The sequence below is a fragment of the Sphaeramia orbicularis genome, chromosome 19 (assembly GCF_902148855.1).
Source record: "Sphaeramia orbicularis chromosome 19, fSphaOr1.1, whole genome shotgun sequence".
Taxonomy (NCBI): domain Eukaryota; kingdom Metazoa; phylum Chordata; class Actinopteri; order Kurtiformes; family Apogonidae; genus Sphaeramia; species Sphaeramia orbicularis.
This window is the reverse complement of record NC_043975.1, coordinates 28,793,450-28,816,394: the sequence shown is the minus strand read 5'-3', so window position 1 is coordinate 28,816,394 and position 22,945 is coordinate 28,793,450. Positions and strand designations below refer to the sequence as shown.

Sequence of the window (22,945 nt, the reverse complement as noted above, 5' to 3'; positions counted from 1 at the left end):
ACAAAATAAAACATTCAAATGGACAGAATCTATCTCCAAGCATATAAAAGTCTGAATTTTGCATGGTTGAAAAGGAGTAGGAAGAAGTATGAATTTATTTAATCCTACCCCTCAGTGCTTTTACACCTTTATCACTAACTTGATACAAGAGTCAAACAATAATATTTTCCTAATTTTAATATCAAACCACAACAAATACATAATGCAGTAACTGAATTACACCCAACAATATGATCATGGCAGTACAGTCATACAAGTAGACTCAACTATTCAACCATTATCTTCAATAATTACAGCATATTTATCAGTACAACATCATCCATAAACAAACAGTCCTTACTGTCATTATTAAATACTGTACCTCTCAAGAATCATTTTTTTTTATATCTTTTTTTAAACTGAATTATGTTTGATATTTGTTTTACATACATTCTGTCTCTTCTAGCTTTGTTAACCATGTTGACCTTTCCCTTTGTGCAGTACCAATACAAGCATAACCACCTGCTGGAAAAGGGAAAGCATATCGGTGTCAAAAGCATCCTGGAGGACCCACATCTCCTCCACTGCCTGCATGCAGGTCGACTGGCCAGCGACCAGGAATACCGAAAGGAAGCGCTGACAGCCAGTGGACAGTATCACCTTACCCCAGATATGATCAATCTGGTCACAGCTAAGAATGCTCAGGCGCTCGCCAGCGACCAGGACTACAGGAAGAAGCTGCACGAGTACACTGTGCTTCCTGATGACATGAAGGTCAAGTGGGCCAAGAAGGCTTATGACCTACAGAGTGAGGTGAGCGGAAATATAGTATTCTAATACAAAAATTCAAGAAAACAGATGAGCTGAAACTCGTCTGAATTGACGTATTGGGATTAACACTATAAGACAGTGCCTTGGAGGTTTCTAGGATTCTAATGTATGTGTTCCATCTAAAGAGCTCTCCATACAGTCGCAGAAAAACTTAGACCATCAAAAGTCAATGGTTATGCAATCAAGTTGTAACTCCTGTGTGTATCATGTGACTAAAAAAGACAGAAAAGAAAACATGGAATGCCTAAAAGCACTGTTTTTGTCAGTACAATGCCATAGATATTGATGGAAGACCTGAAGTGATTTTGGTTATTATAAAAAAAAAAAACATGGAAAATGTCTAGATATCAGTTCTTAAATTAAACTTTTGTGAGCTATTATTGTTGTTATCATTATATTTGTCCAAACAAATGGACCTTTAGTTGTACCAGGCATTAAAATGAACAAGAAATTGAAGAAAACAATGGGTGGTCTAATAATTTTTTCCACCCAGAAAGCTCTTCTTCTCAAGACACTAGTATGTTTTATCTTATCAACTGTCACATGTCTTTGGCTTACATCTAGAAACTGTACAAATCAGATCTCAACTTCATGAAAGGCGTGTCCTGGGATGGTGTCGGTGCACCACAGCTGGAGTCGGCCAAAAAGGCTGGAGAGCTGATAAGTGAAGTAAGTCCAAATAAACATTCATATTTAGACACACTCAACAAATATATATACTTAGAAAAAAAATATCTGGTGTAAATATGTAAATATACTGTAGTTTTCAGTGTTAAAGTGTATGTGGTGTTCATTTTTGCAGAAGAAGTATCGTCAGCTGCCCGACCAACTGAAGTTCACCTCAGTGGCTGATTCCCCTGATATCGTCCATGCTAAAACGAGCTATCAGCAATGTAGTGAGGTACAACGACAAGAGAACTATTGTTATCATTTTTACACTTTAATCACTTCCTAGTTAACCCATAAAGGCCCAGTGCTACTTTAGTGTCAGTTCCCAAATTAAATTTTCTCTATATCTAACCTTTCTTAGGTGATTTATTACCATTTATTATAATATTATCCTCTGTATTTTGCATTTTATCAGTATAAATCAGGTATTTTCCTGTATTTAATTTACTGATCATGTAGATGCTCATTAAAGCTCAGATTAAAGGTGAGGGTTATATATCAATTTTATTTTCATCCCATCCAGATATGCTCTTAAAGGGCTGTGATTTTTCCCAGATTGCATTTCAGTTTATAATATAAAACCATGAAACATTAACCCATAAAGACCCAGTGCTACTTTTGTGTAAGTTCTTAATGAATTTTTCCTTTATTTAATCTTTCTTAAGTGATTTATCACTATTTATTATAACATTAACCTTTGTATTTTGCATTTTTCAGCGTAAATCATGTGTTTTCCCCTATAATTAATTCACAGATCATGTAGATGTTGATGAAAACTCAGAATAAATTTAAAGGTTAATATATAAAAACAGAGAAAACTGCCCAAAAAAAGTTACTTTTTCAATAAAATATATCATTAACTGAGCATCATCTAGGTGTCTCCATACACTGTCATTGATCCAACTCCATGGGTTTTACTGGTGAATCTATATTGTCGAAGATGATAGTGTTTCCATGTTCACTACGGAGCCTCTGAATGTCCAAATGGGTCATATCTGATGACCATGTAAAAATGACAAACTGCATTTTACATCAATTATTTACATGTATTGTTAGGATTAGTGGATCAACAGATATTAAACAGTTTAGATCAGAAGATAATTTTGGTCATTGACGGACGTTTGGGTCTTTATGGGTTAAATATACAGTATATTACATAGTGGATATTACCAGGGTAAAGTTTATGAAAATGCTCACGTCTTCTTTTTGCATTGCGTCTGCTGCAGAGGCTGTACAAATCAGGAAAGAATGACGACATGCATAAGTACACCTTACACTCAGATGATCCAGACTTTGTCCGAGCCAAGATTAATGCCCAGCAGATAAGTGATGTAAGGGTTTCTACAGATAACACTCACAATCCTGAAAACATGAAAATGATTTACAGTTCACCTTAAAAGAAACCAGTTTCTCTTTGTGATATTTACAACATTCTTTTCCTATGTAGAAAGTTTACAAGGCATCTGGGGAGCAAGTGAAGACATCAGGCTATGACCTGAGGCTAGATGCTATTCCCTTCCAGACTGCCAAGGCCTCCAGAGAAATTGCCAGTGATGTAAGTAGATGGAGAACAGCAAATTCATCTGTGTACGTATGCAATGTTGCAACCTCCAATCAGAAAAAGGTTGGAACAGCGAAGACAATGCACATAAAAAAAGAGAGAGAAGACAGGGGCATCTGTAATGGACCATCACACAGCAGAAATGAGTACTCTGGTCCATTACAGAGGCTCTGCGCTACAGGAATCTGATATTTCTGAACATAGTGCCTCATATTAGACTTCATTTTTGCAGAAAGTTTTAACTGGTTTCAAACTTTGGACTTATTCAGAACTTAATGACAGTTTGCCAGAGGCTTCATGTGATTCTAAAATAAATTACAATGCTTATATTTGTATGTTTATAGTAGATTTTTATATGTTGTACAGATTGTATGGCACATCTTGTTGTACTTGTCACAATGACAGTAAAGATATTCTATTCTATTCTATTCTATTCTACAGTCGTGGAAAAATGATTAGACCACCCCTTGTTTTCTTCAATTTCTTGTTCATTTTAATGCCTGGTACAACTAAAGGTCCATTTGTTTGAACAAATAAAATGATAACAACAAAAATAGCTCACAAGAGTTTAATTTAAGAGCTGATATCTAGACATTTTCCATGTTTTTTTTTTTTATGGTAACCAAAATCACTTCAGTTCTTTCATCAATACCTATGGCATTGTACTGCCAAAAACAGTGCTTTTAGGCATTCCATGTTTTCTTTTCTGTCTGTTTTAGTCACATGATACACACAGAAGTTAGTACTGGATTGCATAACTATTGTTTTTGATGACTTTTGATGGTCTAATATTTTTTTTCTGCAACTCTATTCTATTCTATTCTATTCTATTATTGTTCTTTATCTCAAAGGGATCACAGATCACTGGTGGTTCTGCTTAGAATTACACATTTTTGCACAAAAATCCTTCATTTTGTTAGTCTTTTAAAGATGTTCTGCAGCATAGAGGGTGATATAAATGTGAAACTCTATCAAGCATTCCTTTTTTGGAATTTATTGCAGGTCTAAATGGAATGGATTTAGAAATAAAATAAAGATGGTCAGGTGGAAAGTTAAATATCTGGTCTGTTTTGGGGGTTTTGTGCAGATTTTCCATACTGTTCCAACATTTTTTTATATTAGAAATTGTAATCCCATGTTAAAATTGTTGTTTTTAATTCCTATATCAAAATGTAGTCACATGTTCAATTAAACTGTGGGCCAAAATAAAGTATAATGTCTTTTTTTTTTTCTCACTCCAATAGTTCCGTTACAAAGAATCCCACGTGAAGGGGAAGGGTCAGCAGGTCGGCCTGCGCTGCGTGGAGGACGACCCCAAAATGGTGCACTCTCTGGCGGCCAGCAAACTCCAGAGCAACCTGGAGTATAAACGCCAGTCCAAGGAGGAGCGTGCAAACTACAAAATCCACGCTGACCAGCCTCAGTTCCTGCAGGCCAAGAAGAGTCAGGCCCAGGCCAGTGACCTCACCTACCGCAACAAGCTCCACGACTACACCTGTGACCCCGAACAGCTCAACGTCAAGCACGCCAAGCAGGCCTATAAACTGCAGAGTGATGTAAGTGATAAGACTGAGAAGCAGCTGGAGACAGAATACCTATCTGGTGCCACTGGCTAATCCACAGGTGTCAAACATAGGGCCCGCGGACAAAAACCAGTCTGCCAAAAGGTCTAATGTGATCCTTTGTGAAATGCAAAAATTACACTGACAATAATAACAATCAAGGGTGTCAAAATTGTTTTAGTTCAGTTTGTACATACAGACCAATATGATCTAAAGTGGATTAGTCAAACCAGTAAAATATTATCACAATAACCGATAAATAATGACAACCACAAATTTTTCTCTCTGTTTTAATGTAAAAGAAGTAAAATTACATGAAAGTGTTTACATTTACAAACTATCCTTTTACCAAAACTGCAAATAATCTGAACAAATATGAACAACATGAAATGTCCTAAAAGAAGTAAGTTCAATTTTAACAATATTCTGCCTGTTACTAAATGTTTTGTGCCTTTATAGATCCACTGTGATCTGTAAATTGTAATGTACATATGTAAATGATAAACTGAGGCAAAACATTGTTAAAATTGCAATTATTTTTCTTAAGAAATTTCAGGTTGTTCACATTTTAAAGGAAACTTTGTAGATGTAAACATGTTCTTCATGTAATTATGTTTATAAATAATGTCATTATTTCACTGGTCTGCTCCACTTGAGATCATATTGGGCTGAATATGGCCCCTGACACCCCCGGTCTAATCTAAAGTCTGTTGTGGATCCTGTTTTTGTAGCTGTATTTCTAACCATGTTTCATCTCAGGAAAGATTCCTCCCTTTCTTTTTACCATTTTTAACAATTTTATTTAGGTGATAATTACAAATAAGTGCTCAATTTTTAAAGTATTTTCCAGCTTGCTTCTGATTCTTTAATAATGACTTACTTTAATTGCTGCAGGTAAACTACAAATCAGACCTGAACTGGATTAAGGGAGTGGGCTGGACCCCTCCTGGATCCCACAAGGCTGAGCTGGCCCGACGGGCTGCAGAGCTGGGGTTGGCTGATGGAGTCAGCACTGATGAGGCCATTGCAAAATACCAGCACATGATGATGGTGAGGGAACATAAACAAAATATCAGTGTGACTTTAACCCTTTCATGCATGAATTATGAGAACCCTAATTGAGATTTTTTTTTTTCCTGAGTGTTTTTATTCGTCTTTAGGCATGAAAAAAAATTATGCAATTGAAATTGTTTTTTATGGACCTATTTTTCATGGAGTTGCAAAAATGTCCGCTCATCTGGACACCATGTGTTTAATTTTTGAAGCAAAGAAACATGTATTTACTGATACGCTGTGTGAAAACTATGAAATAATTTTTAAATGTTCTTAATCTGATGTTTTGTCACATTTTAACAAACTCTAATACTAGTTATTACTCACTTTATGGAGATTATATGCAAAAAAAAAAAAAAAAGATTAATGTTAATGGCAGTCTAACAAAAATAACAAGCACCTGATTTACACTCAAACATGTTACTGCAGATCAGGTTTATCAACAGCAAAGTTACAGTAATGGCATGAATTGCAGTGTATGGGATGATGCTTAAGTGTCCACTGTGTTGGTTGATATGGAACTAAAATAATAAAATCCTTGAAAATACAATAAGAGAACAGCTGTAGAATAGCTGTCCACTGTAGTGACCACTGTGCATGAAAGGGTTAAGTTGAATATGCATTTGTAAGATGTTGTTTGTTTTACTTTGTGAACGTACATGTCATTAATCTCTGTGTTTTAGCTGCATCACCAGCAGCAGATGGATCAGCAGCAGCAGCAGCAGATGTCAGAGCAGGTGGAGACGAGTGAGGAGATTCAACGAGGCATCAACATGGACGCCATGGAGGTCCTTCACGTCAAGAGGAAGAAGACGGTCCAGACGGTCCAGAAAAAGTCCACCACTACCACCACCTCGTTCAGGTCCATGGAGAAGAAGTCCACAAGCACCTCCTCCTCCTCATCGGCTGCATTACAGAGCACGGTCAAGTCCATGTCTAGTAAAGCCGCCGCGATAGAAGAAGCGTAGATCAGATGACTTTTTATTAATGATAGTGTTTAGTGAAAATTGAAACACCATTTTTAGAACTTTTCCTGAATGGATTATTTTAAAAGTTGTTTTTGTCATATCTGCTTTTATGAAACGTGACTGATGTGACTCTTACATGGGATGTCGCGCAGTGTAGGTGCAAAATGGACGAATATACTGTTGTTTTAAATTATTATGAGGGATATAAGCATGTAGTCAGAGTAGGATTTGTTAAGTTTGTCGAAAGGCCTGTCGATGCATGAGGTGAACAAAAAGGAATTCAGAAAGGGAACTTTATTTTCAGGTTGTTTGCAGTTAATTTTTCATTTTCATTAAGCCTCTGAATGAGTGTTCAACAGGAGCTTACAACAAAATATTAACCGTATGAAAAGTGAATGCAGGTTTTTTTGCAGGACAGACGTTGTATTGTGTGAAATACATGAAAGACAGTATGATGCTGGCTTTTGTATATCGTGTTTGTTCAGAGTAGAGGGAGCTGGACTGGTTTATGGCCGGCACTGCAGAGAGAAAATGTTTTTTCATTGTTTTTTTAATCTTTAGAAGCAACACATTCAGTTATTTCAATTGAACAAAGTACAGGCAAAACGTATGTGGTCTGATTATCTCGTGCACTTTGAGCGAGGCTCAGTGAGGAGTGCAGGCCTAAAGGACAAATGATGTGTGACCTACATTTTTTCTGGCAGGTTCAGCTTTGTAAGTTCGTAACAGTGTGACTTTAACTCAAAGCTGGGCTCGGAGTAAATGCTTGGTTTTATTGCTGATAAAAGTATTTTTTCAAAGCAATCCTGAAGTCTAGTGTGGTTCTTTTTGTTCGATTAAAAGAAAAATGTTATTCAGGGTAGTTTTGTTTTTCAGCTGAAATATGGTTCAGTTCATCTTGCTTGTGATCCAGTCCTTAAAGTTGTAGACGTTGGCGTAGACCCCAGGCTTGTTCTGCTGACCACAGCCGTCACCCCAGCTCACCACACCGCTAATGTAGTGTTTACCATCCTGCTCACACACCAACGGGCCACCCGAGTCACCCTGCAGAGAAATTCAACAGCATACATCATACAAAGCTCCTAAAGCTACCTCATCTGGTCTCATACAACTCATATGTCTTCAGTGACTATAACAGTATTTGATGACAGTAACAGCCTCAGTGCACTGTAAAAATCTAAATCTTACCAAGTGTATTTTTCTCATTTCTAGTCAAAAATATCTCATCACACTTAAAATAAGACATAATCACCTAAAGAGTAACTTGTAAGTGAGATATAAGAAATTATTTTTAGACAATAGGTCTTGAAAATCTTATTTCAAGAAATCTTACCAAGATAATTTTCTCTTATTCCATTGGCAGATTTTTTTTGGTTAACCCTTTCATGCATGAATTATAAGAACCTTAGTCAAGATTTTTTTGTCTAGAGTGTTGTTATTCCTCCTTAGGCATGAAAAAAACAATATGATCGAGTTTGTTTTTTTTCATGTAGTTACAAAAATGTCCACTCAGCTACACCATGCGTTTAATTTTTGAAGTAAAGAAACATGTATTTAAAACCCAATAGGGTCAAAACACAGTAATGTCCAGTCAGAGAGTGAACTTTAATTGATTGCCATTCCAACATTTATTTCAATATAAAGTAGCTCCCTGTTTTGGATAATCCCTTATGGTCCAACTAAAGCAAAAATTAATTTAAAAGTAAAAATGTGGGTCATTTAGCAACACTAATCTGTCAGATTGTCTCTAAAATGTCCCGTCAGAGTGTTTTGACCCAATAGCAGAAAGTGATATGAAAAGAATGAAACTAAAACATTGTTAAGTGCTGCTAATGTGATGTTTTCTCACATTTCAACATATTCTAATACTAGTTATTTCTCACTTCATGGAGATAAGATATGCAAAAAAAACCATTTTTGCTTGCAAAAAACAAAAAAAAAAAGGTAATTACGGTCTAACAATTAACAGTTGATTTACACTTAAATGTGTCACTGCAGATCAGGTTTATTAAGAACAGCAAAGTTACAGGAACGGTATGAATTGCAGTGTATGGGATGATGTGTAAGTGTCCACTGTATTGGCTGATACAGAACTAAAACAACAAAATAAACATGAATATACAAGAGAACAGCTGTAGAATAACTGTCTACTGTAGTGACCACTATGCATGAAAGGGTTAATTCAAGATTTTTTGCTTTTTTTTTTAACCTTTATTGAAGTGTATGGAAGCGTATTGCATTCACACAAAAAAATAAAATTCAGCTCTGTTTTTCCAAATTAATGAGATAATTATCTCATAATTACAAGATAATTATGAGATTCGTAATTATGAGATAATAATCTTGTTAATTCGGAAAAACAGAGCCAAATTTTATTTTTTTGTGTGAATGCAATACACTTCCGTAGAGAAGCAACACCAAGTGACAAAGAGATTTAAGTACAGTATTGTACAGTATTTACATTTACATTACATCATCATAATGTGGGGGAAGGGGGTTAAGATATATGGCATGTAATATACAAAAGAAACAAAATGTCAGTTAATAATAAAAATCAATGTCCTGGTTGTGTAAATTTTCTGTGTGTGGTGGAGTGTGTAAGATGTGTATGTGGTGTGACTGTTGTGATGTGGGCTTCTGAAAAAAAAAAAAAAAAAATCTTTATTTATTTATTTATTTATTTATTTATTTATTTATTTTTGCTTAATTTAAGCAAAAAAATCTGCCCATGGAACAAGTGAAAATTATCTTGGTAAAAAATTTTTAAAGAAGATTTTCAAGATCTATTGTCTAAACATAAGTTCTTCTATCTCACTTACAAGTTACTTTTTAGGTGATTATGTCTTATGTATTTTAAGTGTGATGAGATATTTTGACTAGAAATGAGAAAAATACACTTGGTACGATATAGATTTTTGCAGTGTGGGACTATCCTACATACCTGACAGGAGTCAGTGCCACCTTGTAATATCCCTGCACATAACATGCTGTTATCCAAAACACTTCCATAGATATGAGGAGCTCTGCATCGCTCTTGAGAGATCATGAGAACACGAGCATTCAGCAGCTGGCTACTGTAGGTCTCTGAAAAGAAGGGGATAAAAAAGTGAAACAAACTGATCCAGAGACACTGAAACAAGAGGTTTCAACCAGATATGTATTAAGAAAGTGTTGTAACTATGTCATCTAAACAGTTTGTGTATTTGATATGAAGGGATATAATGAATTACGGTTTTCAGTGGCTCCCCATCCAGAGATCACACACTCCTTTCCAGCGGGGAACATCTGGTCTGGCAGACACACCGACCTCACAAAGCGGGTTTCTTTGGCACAGTAAGGCGCATCCGTAACTTGGAGTTTAAGCAGAGCTACATTGGGAATATAGAATAGAATAGAATAGAATAGAATAGAATAGAATAGAATAGAATAGAATAGAATAGAATAGAATAGAATAGAATAGAATAGTCACTGTCACACTGTTCTATTTAGCAGCAAAACAGTTAGTGTAAAAAGGACTGTATAAGAATATCACACAAAATACTAAAGTAAAAAAATGTAGGCATGTGCAAAAGATCCAGATCCGCAAAGACCCAAACAGGCACTTGTAACCTAAACCATCTACTGATCTAAAATGTTTAATACCTATTGATCCACTAACCTTATCACTACATGTAAATAATTCTTTAAAAATGCAGTTTTTCAGCTTTTCATCGCCATCAGATGTGTCTTTTTTGGACGTTTGGAGACTCCATAATGAATGTGAAAACACCATCATCTTCTACAACATTGATTCGCCAGTAAAACCCATGGAGTTGGATCAATGACAGTGGATGGACACACTTGGTTTATGTTCAGTTAAGGATATATTTTACTGAAAAAGTCACTTTTTCTTCAGTTTTATCTATTTCTATTCATAATAACCCTCAACTTTGATCTGAGCTTTTATGAACATCTACATCAGGGGTGGGCAGTCCTGGTCCTCGAGGGCCGGTATCCTGTATGCTTTAGATGTTTCCCTCTTCCAGCACACCTGAAGGTCGTTATCAGGCTTCTGCAGAGCTTGATGATAGGCTTATCTTGTGAACCAGGTGTGTTGGAAGAGGGATACGTCTAAAACATACAGGATACCTGCCCTCGAGGACCAGGATTGCCCACCCTTGATCTACATGATCAGTAAATTCAATATAGGAAAATATATGATTTTCACTGAAAAAATGTCAAATGCAGAGGATAATATTATAATAAATGGTGATAAATCAATTAAGAAAAGTCAAATCTACAGAAAAATTCATTAGGGAACAGTCACAAAAGTAGCAGTGGGTCTTTATGGGTTAAATACACATATGTGACGAAAGTACAACTACAACTACTGAAATATACAAAGCTAACTATGATGAGAGATATGTACAACAAAGTGTATAACAAAAGACTTGGGAAGACTCTTGACATTAGCTGACACAGATACAGAGGCTGATGCCAAATAAATTCCCAACTTTTTTTTTACCAGCTATTTGTTCTGGATAAAAGAGCAGTGTATTTGGGCAGACGTGGTGTATGATACTCTGTTCATGCTTTCTTTCCTTATATTCTTCATTTAATAGGTCTTATGTATTTTATTTTATTTTTATTGTAGTTTTGTTTGTTTGTTTTGTGCTTTTCTCTTCTGCCCAGTTTACTCAGTTCTGGTTGTAGTTATTGTTTCCATTCTAATTATCACCATGGTTGTTACTGTTTGTATTGTTGATACTTTCTTGTGAGGGTCTTCGCCACCTTTTTCTATCTTGCTCTCTCCCCTTCACCCCCCCCATGTCAGGTCCGGCATCGAAATGTGGTTCAACAAAACTCATAATAAAGTCGGTAGAATATCAAGGGGAGCTTCATATACTTTATGAAGTTACCCTAAGCAAAGCATATTTGTTCAGCGCCAAAATGAACCAGACTACCATTCTGCTGTTAGGATGCTGGACTAGACAAGTTAAATTAAAAAAAAAGAAAAAAAAAAAAAAAGAGCATAAATCTGACAAACCGATGTCGTTGTAGACGGCATTAGGAGTCTCTCTGTATTGCTCATGGACAATCGTTTCCACCACTGGGATGGTCTGATCCATGTCTTCGTCTTGGTTTATGTTCACTCCACCCATCACCACTTGGAAATCCTTATTAGGTAAACTGGAAAAGGTAAAGTCTGTGAGCTTACACTGGAAATGCTACATGGAAATAACATGAGTGATAATATTACTTACATGCAATGACCAGCTGTGAGGACCCAGCAGGATGAAAGGAGGATACCGCCACATACGTGACCAAATGCAAAGGATGAGCCTTTAGCTCTGACCTGCACTGAAACCTGCCACGGGTGAGCGCCAGGGAAAGACTTGCTGCCCCCATAGATCCTACTGGTGCGAGACGGCTGTGATATTCCACACTGGGAGAACTGGGCAGCGGATGGATCTGGGTTGACAGGTGTGGGTGTAGTCACAGGAGCTGGACCTGATCAGAAGGGTTATAGTGAGTATAAGTTTAGGTTAGAGTCAGAATGAGGTGTGGTTATGGTTAGAATGTCAATAAACCTCCATGAAAATGATATAAAGTCCCTTCAGTGACTGAGAATGTTGAATATTAGTGTGCATCACCTTCAGAACACCTTCTGACTTTGCAATAATCCCACTCCAGTTTGCGGTTTCTTTTGACGAAACACCAAGGTTTGTCATCCCCGTCTGGGTTTCTGAAAACAGTTTGAAGTGTTGTAAAGTTAATTTTATTTTGCATATCACTCAATCTTTGACAAAAAAAAATACGACAACTTCCAAATAACCTACAAAAAGTTGTGGCCTTTTCATCTTTACTAGATGTAAGATACTATTCTATTCAAATGGAAGGACCCATCACCTCCAACACATCATCAATGGATCAGTGACATCATGCTTAATATAAAGTTAGATGGCCTGATCACAATCAGGGTGTACAAGTATATTTCCATCAGTTATTAACCCCTTTAGCCCTATCAGCCCGCCCGCTGGCCAAAAAAATTATATTAATATTCATCTACTGTAAAAATATAATAAATCAGGACAATTAATGTTTTTTTCAGCTTTTGCTCAAAGTTTAATACCTGTTGATCCACTAATCCTATCAATACAGGCTGGGGAAGCAAAATTTACAATATTTTGAGGCAGGGATTGAAAGACAGTGTATGACCAATTAGTTTATTGAAAGTCATGAGAATTTATTTGCCATAAGAAAATTGACATAATAGAAAATGTTTTTATTCTATGTGTCCTCCTTCTTTCTCAATAACTGCCTTCACACACTTCCTGAAACTTGCGCAAGTGTTCCTCAAATATTCGGGTGACAACTTCTCCCATTCTTCTTTAATAGTATCTTCCAGACTTTCTCGTAATAGTTTTGCTCATAGTCATTCTCTTCTTTCCATTATAAACAGTCTTTATGGACACTCCAGCTATTTTTGAAATCTCCTTTGGTGTGACGAGTGCATTCAGCAAATCACACACTCTTTGACATTTGCTTTCCTGATTACTCATATGGGCAAAAGTTTCTGAAAAGGTATGGATAATAGTGTTAGGTATGATTATGACATCAATATATGTTTGGTTTCAAAACAATTGATGTAGTGCCTGCTGAGAAAAAACAACTAAATGTTCATTGTAAATTTTGCTTCCCCACCCTGTACATGTAAATAAATGTTGTAAAATACAGTTTGACATCTTTTTAGATCTTCAAATATGACCCATTAGGGTGTTCAGAGGCTCCTTAGTTACCGTAGAAACAAAGGCATCTTCTACAACATTGATTCATCAGTAAAACCCATGGAGTTGGATCGATGACAGTGAATGGACACACTTATTTTATGTTAAGCTGATGATATATTTTGCTGAAAAAGTTGCATTTTCTTCAGTGTTCTGTGTTTCTGATAGAATAACCCTCAACTTTAACCTGAGCTTTTATGAACATCTACATGATTAGCGAATTAAATGTTGGGAAATACATGATTTTTACTGAAAAAATGCAAAACACAGGGGGTAACATTACAATAAATAGTGTTAAATCACTGCTGAAAGGTTAAATTTAGAGGAAAAAATCATATGAGAACTGTCACAAAAGTAGCACTGGGTCTACCCCTTTAGCCCTATCAGCCCGCCCGCAGGCCTTAAAAATTATATCAATATTCATCTACTATAAAAATATAATAAATCAGGACAATGAATGTTTTTTTTCAACTTTTGCTCAAAGTTTAGACCCTAATGTTAATAAAAGTACATCAAAAGTGTATTTTAGTGCAAACTTTAATGTTCAAACATGATTTTTAATCTTTGTGGGGTGAAATATACGCTATTAAAAATCTCCGACACAAACAATTAATTTATGCATATCATCGTCAATCCAGCTGAAAAAAAGCAGGCGAGGATTAAAAAATTCCAATTTCTCTTTTAGTTTGTTGCAGTTTACTCAGGCATAGTAATAGATACATGTCACTCCCGCAACCAGACGATAGTCTGGTCTCGTCTGTCTTTTATGTTTTGTTTGTCACTTCCTGTTTTATTTTGTTAAGTTTCCCCTCATGTGTCTTGTCTGTCGTCTTTACTTCCTGTTCCCTGTTCATTCTCACCTCTTACCTGATTACCTGTCTCCGCCCTGATTTGCTCCACCTGTGTCTAGTTGTCTTCCCTCCCTTTTGTGTATTTAAACCCTGTCTCTTCCCTTAGTCAGACGCCAGTTTGTAACTCTCGTAGTTCTTACCAGCGTCTTGACCTCGTTTGTTCGTTTTGTCTGCCTGTTGTGACCCTTTTTAGATTCCTCGGTTTTTTGCCTACTGCCTGCTCCCTGTCGGTTTTTGTCTGCCTCATTGGATTTCCTGGTTTCGATCTTCTCGCCCTGAGTTTCTGGTACGTGAGTATTTGTCTAGCCCTTATGTCCTGTTGCCTGAGTGATAGCCTGTCTGTGCATGACCTGTTTCCGTCCCTGACCTCCCTTTGCTTTTCCCCAGTCGGGAATAATACCCCAAACGCCGCTCGGGGAGACGGGCTGCCGCCCTCGAACCGGAGGACGAATCAGAGGAGGATATCTCCAACCTTTATCCTCAAGATTCTGTCATTATTATTATTATTATTATTATTATTATTATTATTATTATTATTATTATTCTTTCACCTGTGTGTGTGAGAATAATAAATCTTTTGAACCTTATTTTTGTGTCCGAGTTACTGCATTTGGATTCAGTGTTTGTACTAGCCGCATTACAATACAATATTTTAGACAATGGGAATAGATTCTGTGAGGTCTCTAAATGTTCAGACACCAAGAACATCCATATGAACCTTATTAGTGTGAAGTAATTCTTCATTTACTTTGGGTATGTCTTTTTAGGCGTTTTTCCCCTGAAAATATGGTCAGGGTTTAACAGGTTAATCAGTATTGCAAAAAGATACCCCCAAAACCATTCCCAAATTGTTTCTTTGGCCATCTTATTACTAGATCTTGCAGTCCTCCAAATTTGAAGAAAATCGGATAAAAACTGATAAAATGGCGACCCAATGAGCGTGAAAACGCGCACAATTTTATTGTTATAAGAGAGCAAAATTATTGTACATAATGTCTTGTAACACAATAAATAATTACTACTCAACTTTTGTGTCTTTTTTATTACAAAATACACACATCACATTGCTTTTCATTTATTGATCATTTTTGTTGAACAGCTGTTTGATTATCAATTCTTGTTTTCAGTAGTAAGACAATCAACCATTTTGTTCTGAAAACCCTTCTTTTACAGCCCTTTAATTGTAATAATAGAATGGGAACCTGTTATTTCCGTATTATTATGACTAAATATGCACATCTAGACAGATTTTGGTATGGCTGCAGAAAATTTGGTAACAATGTGGCAAACAGATGTTTACGTCGAACCGCATGTTTTCAATGGTGCGTTGTTCATCAAAATTCATGTACAGGGGTTGGACAAAATAATGGAAACACCTTCACCTCAAGATGATAATGCCCCAATCCATACAGCTAGAATTGTTAAAGAATGGCATGAGGAACATTCTAATGAAGTTGAGCATCTCGTATGGCCGGCACAGTCCTCAGACCTCAACATTATTGAGCATTTATGGTCAGTTTTAGAGATTCATGTAAGACGTCGATTTCCACCGCCATCGTCTCTAAAAGAGTTAGAGGGTATTCTAACTGAAGAATGGCTTAAAATTCCTTTGGAAACAATTCACAAGTTGTATGAATCAATACCTCGGAGAATTGAGGCTGTAATTGCCGCAAAAGGCGGACCTACACCATATTAAATTATATTTTGTTGATTTTTTAAGGTGTTTCCATTATTTTGTCCAACCCCTGTAGTGTCCATACACCAATATACTTCTATCAATAATATGGCGTATACGCCTTATAGATATATTGTTATAACTTGTTCACAAATGTTTATTTCCTCCTGTACCAGGAAGACTTAGTTACAGATCTAACACAGATGCGACCATGTGGTAAACCAGATTTCCATTCCAGTCTTGTAGAGTCCGCACACCAAGTAGTGTCCGTACACCATATCAAAATATGTGGATCTAATTTTATTGTTTCTGTCAATATATGGAATTTTTCGGCACGCACGCTTTGGACATGACATCTATGTAGTGCCCGTACATTGAATAATTTCTGATTTGACAGGGGCAAGACTGTGAAATTTTTAGTAGACACCATAATACAAAAATATTTTGGACTTTAAAAAAAGAAATATCAGACAAATAAAATGGCCTGTCTGATTTTTTCATAGAGCAATATTATTTTTTATTTATCTGTGCACCCTTCCTGTTACCTTTGATTATGATCAAGCCAAGAAAACATTAGGTGCACCCTAAATAGCTCTGTCAACAAATGTAACAAAATATGGTAGCCTCTTTTCCGCTATGTGAATATGTTTTCCCGCCTGGAGTTGTTTACATTGTGATTTACCTGTTTATTTATTTTATTTTTCCTTAAATGTACCAAATGCACTGTCTTGACTGTCTTGTTATGCATGTTTTGTTTGTATTGCCTTTTTTTTTTTTTTTTTTTTGGGGGGGGGGGTCTGTTTGTTAATTATGTCCAGTATCAGTCTTTGTATTATAAACACATTACTTGAAATTATATGTGTTATATTTGTTAAACGTTGGAAAGTTCTATAAAAGCTGAAAAGTTCTATAAAGTACAAAAAAATAATGAATCTGACAACCAATAATGTATAAGTAATAATAAGAGATAAAAAAGATTATGGAACATTAGAGACAAAAAATTATCGGCTATACTGTTGGCAGCCAGGAAGAAATCAGTTACATGGAAATGGTTAAAAGTAGAAGCACCCACCACTGATGAATGGATTGGAATTGTCTATGAGATCTATATTTTTGAGAAGATATCCTTTACCCTCAAAGTTGAAAAAGAAAAAAATTATAATATCTGGTCTAAATGGACTGAGTACGTAAAACCAACCAGTTCTGATTTCATTTGATTGTTATTTGTGCTTTGTGTTCATCTGTTTGCTTTTATGTGAGGTTATGATTGTATGAGGTGGTGCACTCCCCTGTTCTGTTTTGTTGTATTAATGTTTCAACCAAAATTAAGGGTCCATAAAAAAGAAATTAGAGCAGGGCAATATGGGTATAATGATCTAAACTTTCTGTATCCATCCTATTGTATTTTTTTTAATGATTATGTAATTAATATATGTGATGGACATTTGCCTTTCTAAAAAAAACATAATTAAAAAAAAAAAAAAAAGATGATATATACACTGCAAAAAATGACTGTAGAATTAAGACCAAAAAGTCATAAAATTGCAAAATAAAAAAACTGTAAGTGACAATACAATGCAAAGTTGTTTATTTGAAAAGATTTTTGTGTTAATGATTGAATCAAATATAGTTGTAGTTCTTACAGGAAGAGCATGTGAACAAAACCAGATTTGTATGTAGAAATGATGTACTTCTATTGTTTTTAGAAAATAAAACTGTAAATTGAAAAACAATGTGGTGCCCTTTAAACTGCAAGACCATAATGTTCAAATAACGGCCTATTTGCTTTTTTTTTTTTTTTTTTTTTTTTTTTTAAATAAAAACGTTATAAAAAAGTAAACATTTAACAGTTTAAATTTGTAAGTTAATGGGTTGGTAGAGTTGGTAGAGCAGCTCGTCCAGTAACCAAAGGGTTGGTGGTTCGAATCCTGGCTCAGACTGTCCATATGTCAAAGTGTCCATGGAAGACACTGAAGCCTAAATTGAGCGGGTGGCTTTGGAAAGTGCTTTGGGCACCATGAAGGTGTAGAAAATGCACTGAATAAATGCAGTTCATTTACCGTTTAAAATGTTAAATCTACATGTTACTCCATAAATATGTTTACAGTTGGATGTGTTTTTTACAGTATTATTATGGAAACCACAGCTGCCAGTTTTTTTCTGTAAAAACAACAGGATTTTTTTTTACAGAGTAGTTTGTAATACAGAGTGAGTGAGGGTGTTATTTATTTCTGAATGCATACCTGCAGTGGTTCTGTTCCAGTCCATCGAAGTCTGAGTATGTTTCAAAAGGATCCTGCCCATTTCGCAGAATGAAAAATGAATTCCAGTCCAGACATTCCTCCCTTTCTTTTGTGACACTGACAGTGCCTCGGTACGACTCTCCGTTTCCAGTATAGCAGTCATTGGGATCTGAACAATCAGGGATTTAAGGACACTTTAGTATTAACACAAATACAAAAGTGGGTGACTTTTATCATCACTAACGTCGACCAGGCCTCAGTCAAACAAATACAGAAGGGATCGTTTTTTTCTTTCATAAACAGGAACTTGTTACGTGTGTTATGTCCTTTCTGAAGCATTTACCAGATTGACAGAATTTCCCAGTGTATCCATCAGGGCAGGCACAACGGAAGCGACGGTTTGCACTGATGCAAGATCCTCCGTTCTGGCAGGGGTTGGGGTCACAGGGGGACGTTGGCACTGAAAAGTAGACCAGCAGTAAACAGGATCAAAGGTGAAGTAGAGGATTCAGGGACACAGTTGTTTCAAAATGTTTGCTTTTCAGGCTGAAAGGGACTTAACTCTTTAAAACCTGATGCGTCATCTCTGACACACCCTGTGCATATACAGTTTGGATGGCTGTAACTCTTTTACTGTTTGTGCAGTTGGAAAAATTCCAGCAGTTTCTGAAACCTGAGATGTTGTGCTTTATAGGTTTTATTGGGTCATTACGGTAATTTCACTCATGCCTGTACTCGAAGCTGGAGAAGATTTTTAGCAGAATTATAGCATGCACTACATTGTAAATGATTGCTAGATTTTGAAACATTTGAAGAAAAAAAAAAGTGCTCTGGAAAAATGGGCAAACGGACATCCTCACAGCATATTTTCTAACCTTTTAGTCTGTCAAAATAAAAAAAATAAAAAAAATCCAGGTGGACCATTTTAGGCTTAGGGTTTAAAGCAGTGGTTCCCAACCTTTTTTGTCTCATGACCCCATTTTAACATCACAAATTTGTGGCAACCCCAGACATTCAAAACAGAGACTTTTCTTTTGTTGCTAAAATTAATATTTTTTTGATCACGTAATAGTTTGCTATACTATGTTGCAAATAATCATTTAGTCTATATAATAAGAGGCAGAAAAACCAGGTGTAGATTACTGCACAAAGTGCAGTTTACAAGGCTGACAATTAATACTGAACAAACAATAACTCAAACTATGAATTATGAAAGAGCTGCAGCATCTGAAACTGACCACAATGAACATTTGACAGATAAACAGTACCACAGTGCTTCAGTTTCAGCTTCACAGTTTGTCATGTCTTTTATGGCTTGGGATTGTCTCTCTCAATTCATCAGATATTTTTATTTGTAAGTTGTTGGTTTTTTTTTTTTTTTTTGTTTTTTTTATCAATTACTACAAATTTCAGGCGACTCCATTTGAACTCCTGGCGTCCTGACCCCAAGGCTGAAAAACACTGGGTTAAAGGGTTAAAACCACATTACATCCTGCTAATGATGCAAAGTAGTGTTCATAGGGAAAAGCTCGCCAAGGCCTTTAATTAGTCAAAGCCAAAAATGAATGTTTAAGATAAGATAAGATACTTTATTGTCATTATACAGAATGTACAATGAAATTCAGGTGCACTATCAAGATACGGACTCATAAAATAGCAATAGTAATAAATAGTATTAACAACTATAAAATATAAATATATAATAAAAACAAAATATAAAAACAAAATATTCATCAAATGATGCCAAAACGACTAAGGTTGTGCATATACTCACATGATCTGCAGTCAGGGCCCTGGTATGGAGGTCTGCACTTGCACTCGTAATATGGAGCTTTATTCAGGTTGACGACACAGTCACCATAACCACATCTGACACCTCTACAAAGGTTTTTCACTATAAAATCATAACAATCGACCAAAAATAACAATTAGCTATTAAAAGTTCACTTAAAGCACAGATCTACTGAATAAATATATCAATGAAAACATGTGAGTGAAAGTTTAAATGCAATAATAAAGTCATAACAACTATTTAATTGATGCTAAGTGACATCAGGAATAGAAATATTCAACATTTATCAGCTGTCCAACTGTTTATCAAAGTGATTAATCATGAAGGTGGGAGTTCCTACCCCTTTGACACTTCCTGCCTGTGTACGGCTCCACACACAAGCATGTGAATTCTGTATCTGATTTAGTTTGGCACGAACCACCGTTCAGGCAAGGGTTTGGATCACAAACACCTGGAAATGGCAAGAAGGAGTCCCAGTGGTTGGTAATGGGTCATTCTGAGTCATGAGTTAAAATGAGAAATGATAAGAGTGGATTCAGATTACTCACTGGTGTCGTCTACAAGGTCATACAACCAGTCAGTCACTTCTACGAAAATGTCAGGGGAATCGGTGGTGTAGTCATATCCATAATCGATGTCTGAAAAAAGAAAAGAAAAGAAAAGAAAAGACAAGACACTTCAGGTCAAGCAAAACATTTAACAAATATGTACAATGTAAATAAATACAGTCAATAAATCCAAGGTCCAGGTATAATGATTATAATATAACTTCATGGGGATGTGATACTAGCTCAGATTAAAGAAAATAAAGATATGCATTATTAAAAAAAAAAAAAAAAAAAAAAAAAAAAAAAGATTAAGAATGATTCAGATGATGAATGATACTTGAAAATTACAAAAACAAAAAATCGGGTGTCACTAAAATCTACCGGTATCAAAGCTCCAGCTCAAGCTACACACATATCATATGCTTGAAAATAAATAAATAAATAAATGCATACATACATACATACATACATACATACATACATGAATAAGTATAAGGGTTACATTTCATATGTATTTCTTAGTTTTTGTAATATATGTATAACTGGAATATACAACAAATGTGTAAATAATATTAAAAGCTAAAATGCATGTGTGTTCCAGTACTATGCATATATTTCTTGCATATTTCTTGTTAGAAATAAAGACACACACCCATTACAGCCCTACAAAAATGACAAAGCTAAAGGCTGCCTTATACTTTTGCATAATACTGTATATGAGTGAAATATATTAATAAGTTCAAGTCAGCCGATGCAAAATGTAATAAAACACTAAGAGAAGTGATTTTAGTAGCAGCTCTGACAACAGTTCTTTGTTGCAGGTCATCAGATGCAGAAATGCAGAAACAGCAAAAGAGATTCTTACATATGGTGTCCACCTGAAACGACAAAAACACAAAAGAAAGAAAAAATCAGCAGACTCTTAAACGCATCCACAGACTTCTTCATAATGATAATAAGAGGCTTACGTTCACGTCGTGTCCGTGCACAGTTAACACACTCAGGCTTAAAAGCAGGACCCCAGCAGCCAACATGGTGCTGTATGTGTGTGTGTGTGTGTATGTGTGTCAGCCCAGTCCACAAAAATGATCCAAGTTGACTTAAATACCCGAAATCTCGCTGTTACACCCTCACCGTCTCCTCATGCTTGTCAATTTTTAGCCAGCAGCATCGATTCCGTGGGAGTTTTTATGTGTTTAAGGTTGTTACTTTCAACTCCAACATCACAGTTTCATTTATTTAACCTTGTCTTTTATACATAGATCTGGTACTTCTCAACTTCAACTTTAAACCTTCAGCATTATGTGACTTTTGTAGCTGACCGAGTAGATACATATGTAAGGCAAGGCAAGGCAGGTTTAGTTATAGAGCACATTTCATGTACAGGACAATTCAAAGTGCTTTATATAAAACATTAAAAGCATTACAGCAGGGAAGCAATAAAAAGTAAAAACTATAGACATGAGAAAACAAACAAACAAACAAACAAAACAAACAAAGCAAAAAAATATAAATAGATAAAACAGATCAGTAGATAAAACAGATAAAAATGTACAATAAGACATCTGTGTAAATATGAAGAAATAATTCTTTTAATAACTAGAAAAGCACTTGGAGAGCGTAGACCTCCGCTAAGGCAGATCAGTGCCCCCCCCCCCCCCCCCCCCCCCCCATCACCTCCAAAATTTAATCATTTCTTCCTTGTGCCAGTATCAACATTTCCTGAAATTTTCATCCAAATCCGTCCATAACTTTTTTGAGTTATCTTGCACACGGACAGACACACTGTAAAAAAAAAAAAAAATTAAAAAAAAAAAAACATTAAAAAAAAACTGGAATATTCCGGCAGCAGGGGTGTCAAAAAAAATACTGTAAAATAACAGAAAATAACCATCTCATAAAAATAAGGTAATGTTCCATAATTTCACACACATTACCGTTTTTTGCCCTAACTTTACATGAGATTTTGCTTTTTTTTTTTTTTTTTTTACTTTTTAATGTTTAATAAAGAATATTTACATGTATTAAAACACTCAATACAAACAAACAAAGGATAGGCAAAAAAATAAGCTTTTGCTTCTAGCCTATTCCTTTTTTGGTTTTCATGTTTATTACAATTGATGTACTGAGTACAATGATTGATGTAAAACCAAAATAAATTCATTCATTCATTCATTCAATCAAATTACATATAAATATATATATAAATAATTTTCATTTAGACTAAGTTGTCCAATCCACTGATAAAAACTGTATTTTGACAGTTTATCAGTGCTTATACATGTTATACATTCACAAAAATACATTTATTCAACATTTTGGTTGTGAAACCTCCTGTAATTACACAAGATATTTGTCAATTAACAAACAAGTCTTGGTAAACTTACAGAACAAATACTTCTTTTACGGTTAATTGTCAGTAACTTTATCTCGTTTATTTTTTTTA

At 35.5% G+C, this 22,945-nt stretch overlaps 2 protein-coding genes across 2 annotated transcripts in view; one reads left to right on the top strand and one right to left on the bottom strand.

Moving 5' to 3' along the window:
- Positions 1–7,186, top strand: part of nrap (nebulin-related anchoring protein) — a 31,644-nt gene extending 24,458 nt beyond the window's left edge. Inside the window, 8 exon segments of the mRNA XM_030163207.1 lie at positions 481–792; positions 1,375–1,479; positions 1,613–1,711; positions 2,706–2,810; positions 2,927–3,034; positions 4,285–4,596; positions 5,497–5,652; positions 6,339–7,186. Coding sequence (XP_030019067.1) covers positions 481–792; positions 1,375–1,479; positions 1,613–1,711; positions 2,706–2,810; positions 2,927–3,034; positions 4,285–4,596; positions 5,497–5,652; positions 6,339–6,623 — 1,482 coding nt within the window. The 3' untranslated portion in view covers positions 6,624–7,186.
- On the bottom strand, positions 6,958–21,533 carry habp2 (hyaluronan binding protein 2). The gene is made up of 12 exons (XM_030163247.1): positions 21,468–21,533; positions 21,365–21,377; positions 20,500–20,589; positions 19,934–20,053; positions 18,503–18,619; positions 18,160–18,328; positions 12,257–12,348; positions 11,867–12,113; positions 11,650–11,792; positions 9,854–9,991; positions 9,565–9,707; positions 6,958–7,667 (listed from the first exon to the last, which is right to left on the bottom strand). The coding sequence occupies exons 1-12, from the start codon at positions 21,531–21,533 to the stop codon at positions 7,512–7,514; spliced, it is 1,494 nt and encodes a 497-aa protein (XP_030019107.1). The 3' UTR covers positions 6,958–7,511.
- Between the last annotated feature and the right edge of the window lie 1,412 nt (positions 21,534–22,945).

Excerpts from the sequence above, each read along its gene's own strand:
- habp2 (XM_030163247.1), bottom strand. The coding sequence starts at position 21,533 with ATGTTGGCTGCTGGGGTCCTGCTTTTAAGCCTGAGTGTGTTAACTGTG. Across the intron at positions 18,620-19,933 it reads GGGCCCTGACTGCAGATCAT|TGCCAACGTCCCCCTGTGAC; the intron begins GTGAGTATATGC and ends TCTACTTTTCAG. Across the intron at positions 7,668-9,564 it reads GTGGCACTGACTCCTGTCAG|GGTGACTCGGGTGGCCCGTT; the intron begins GTATGTAGGATA and ends ATTTCTCTGCAG.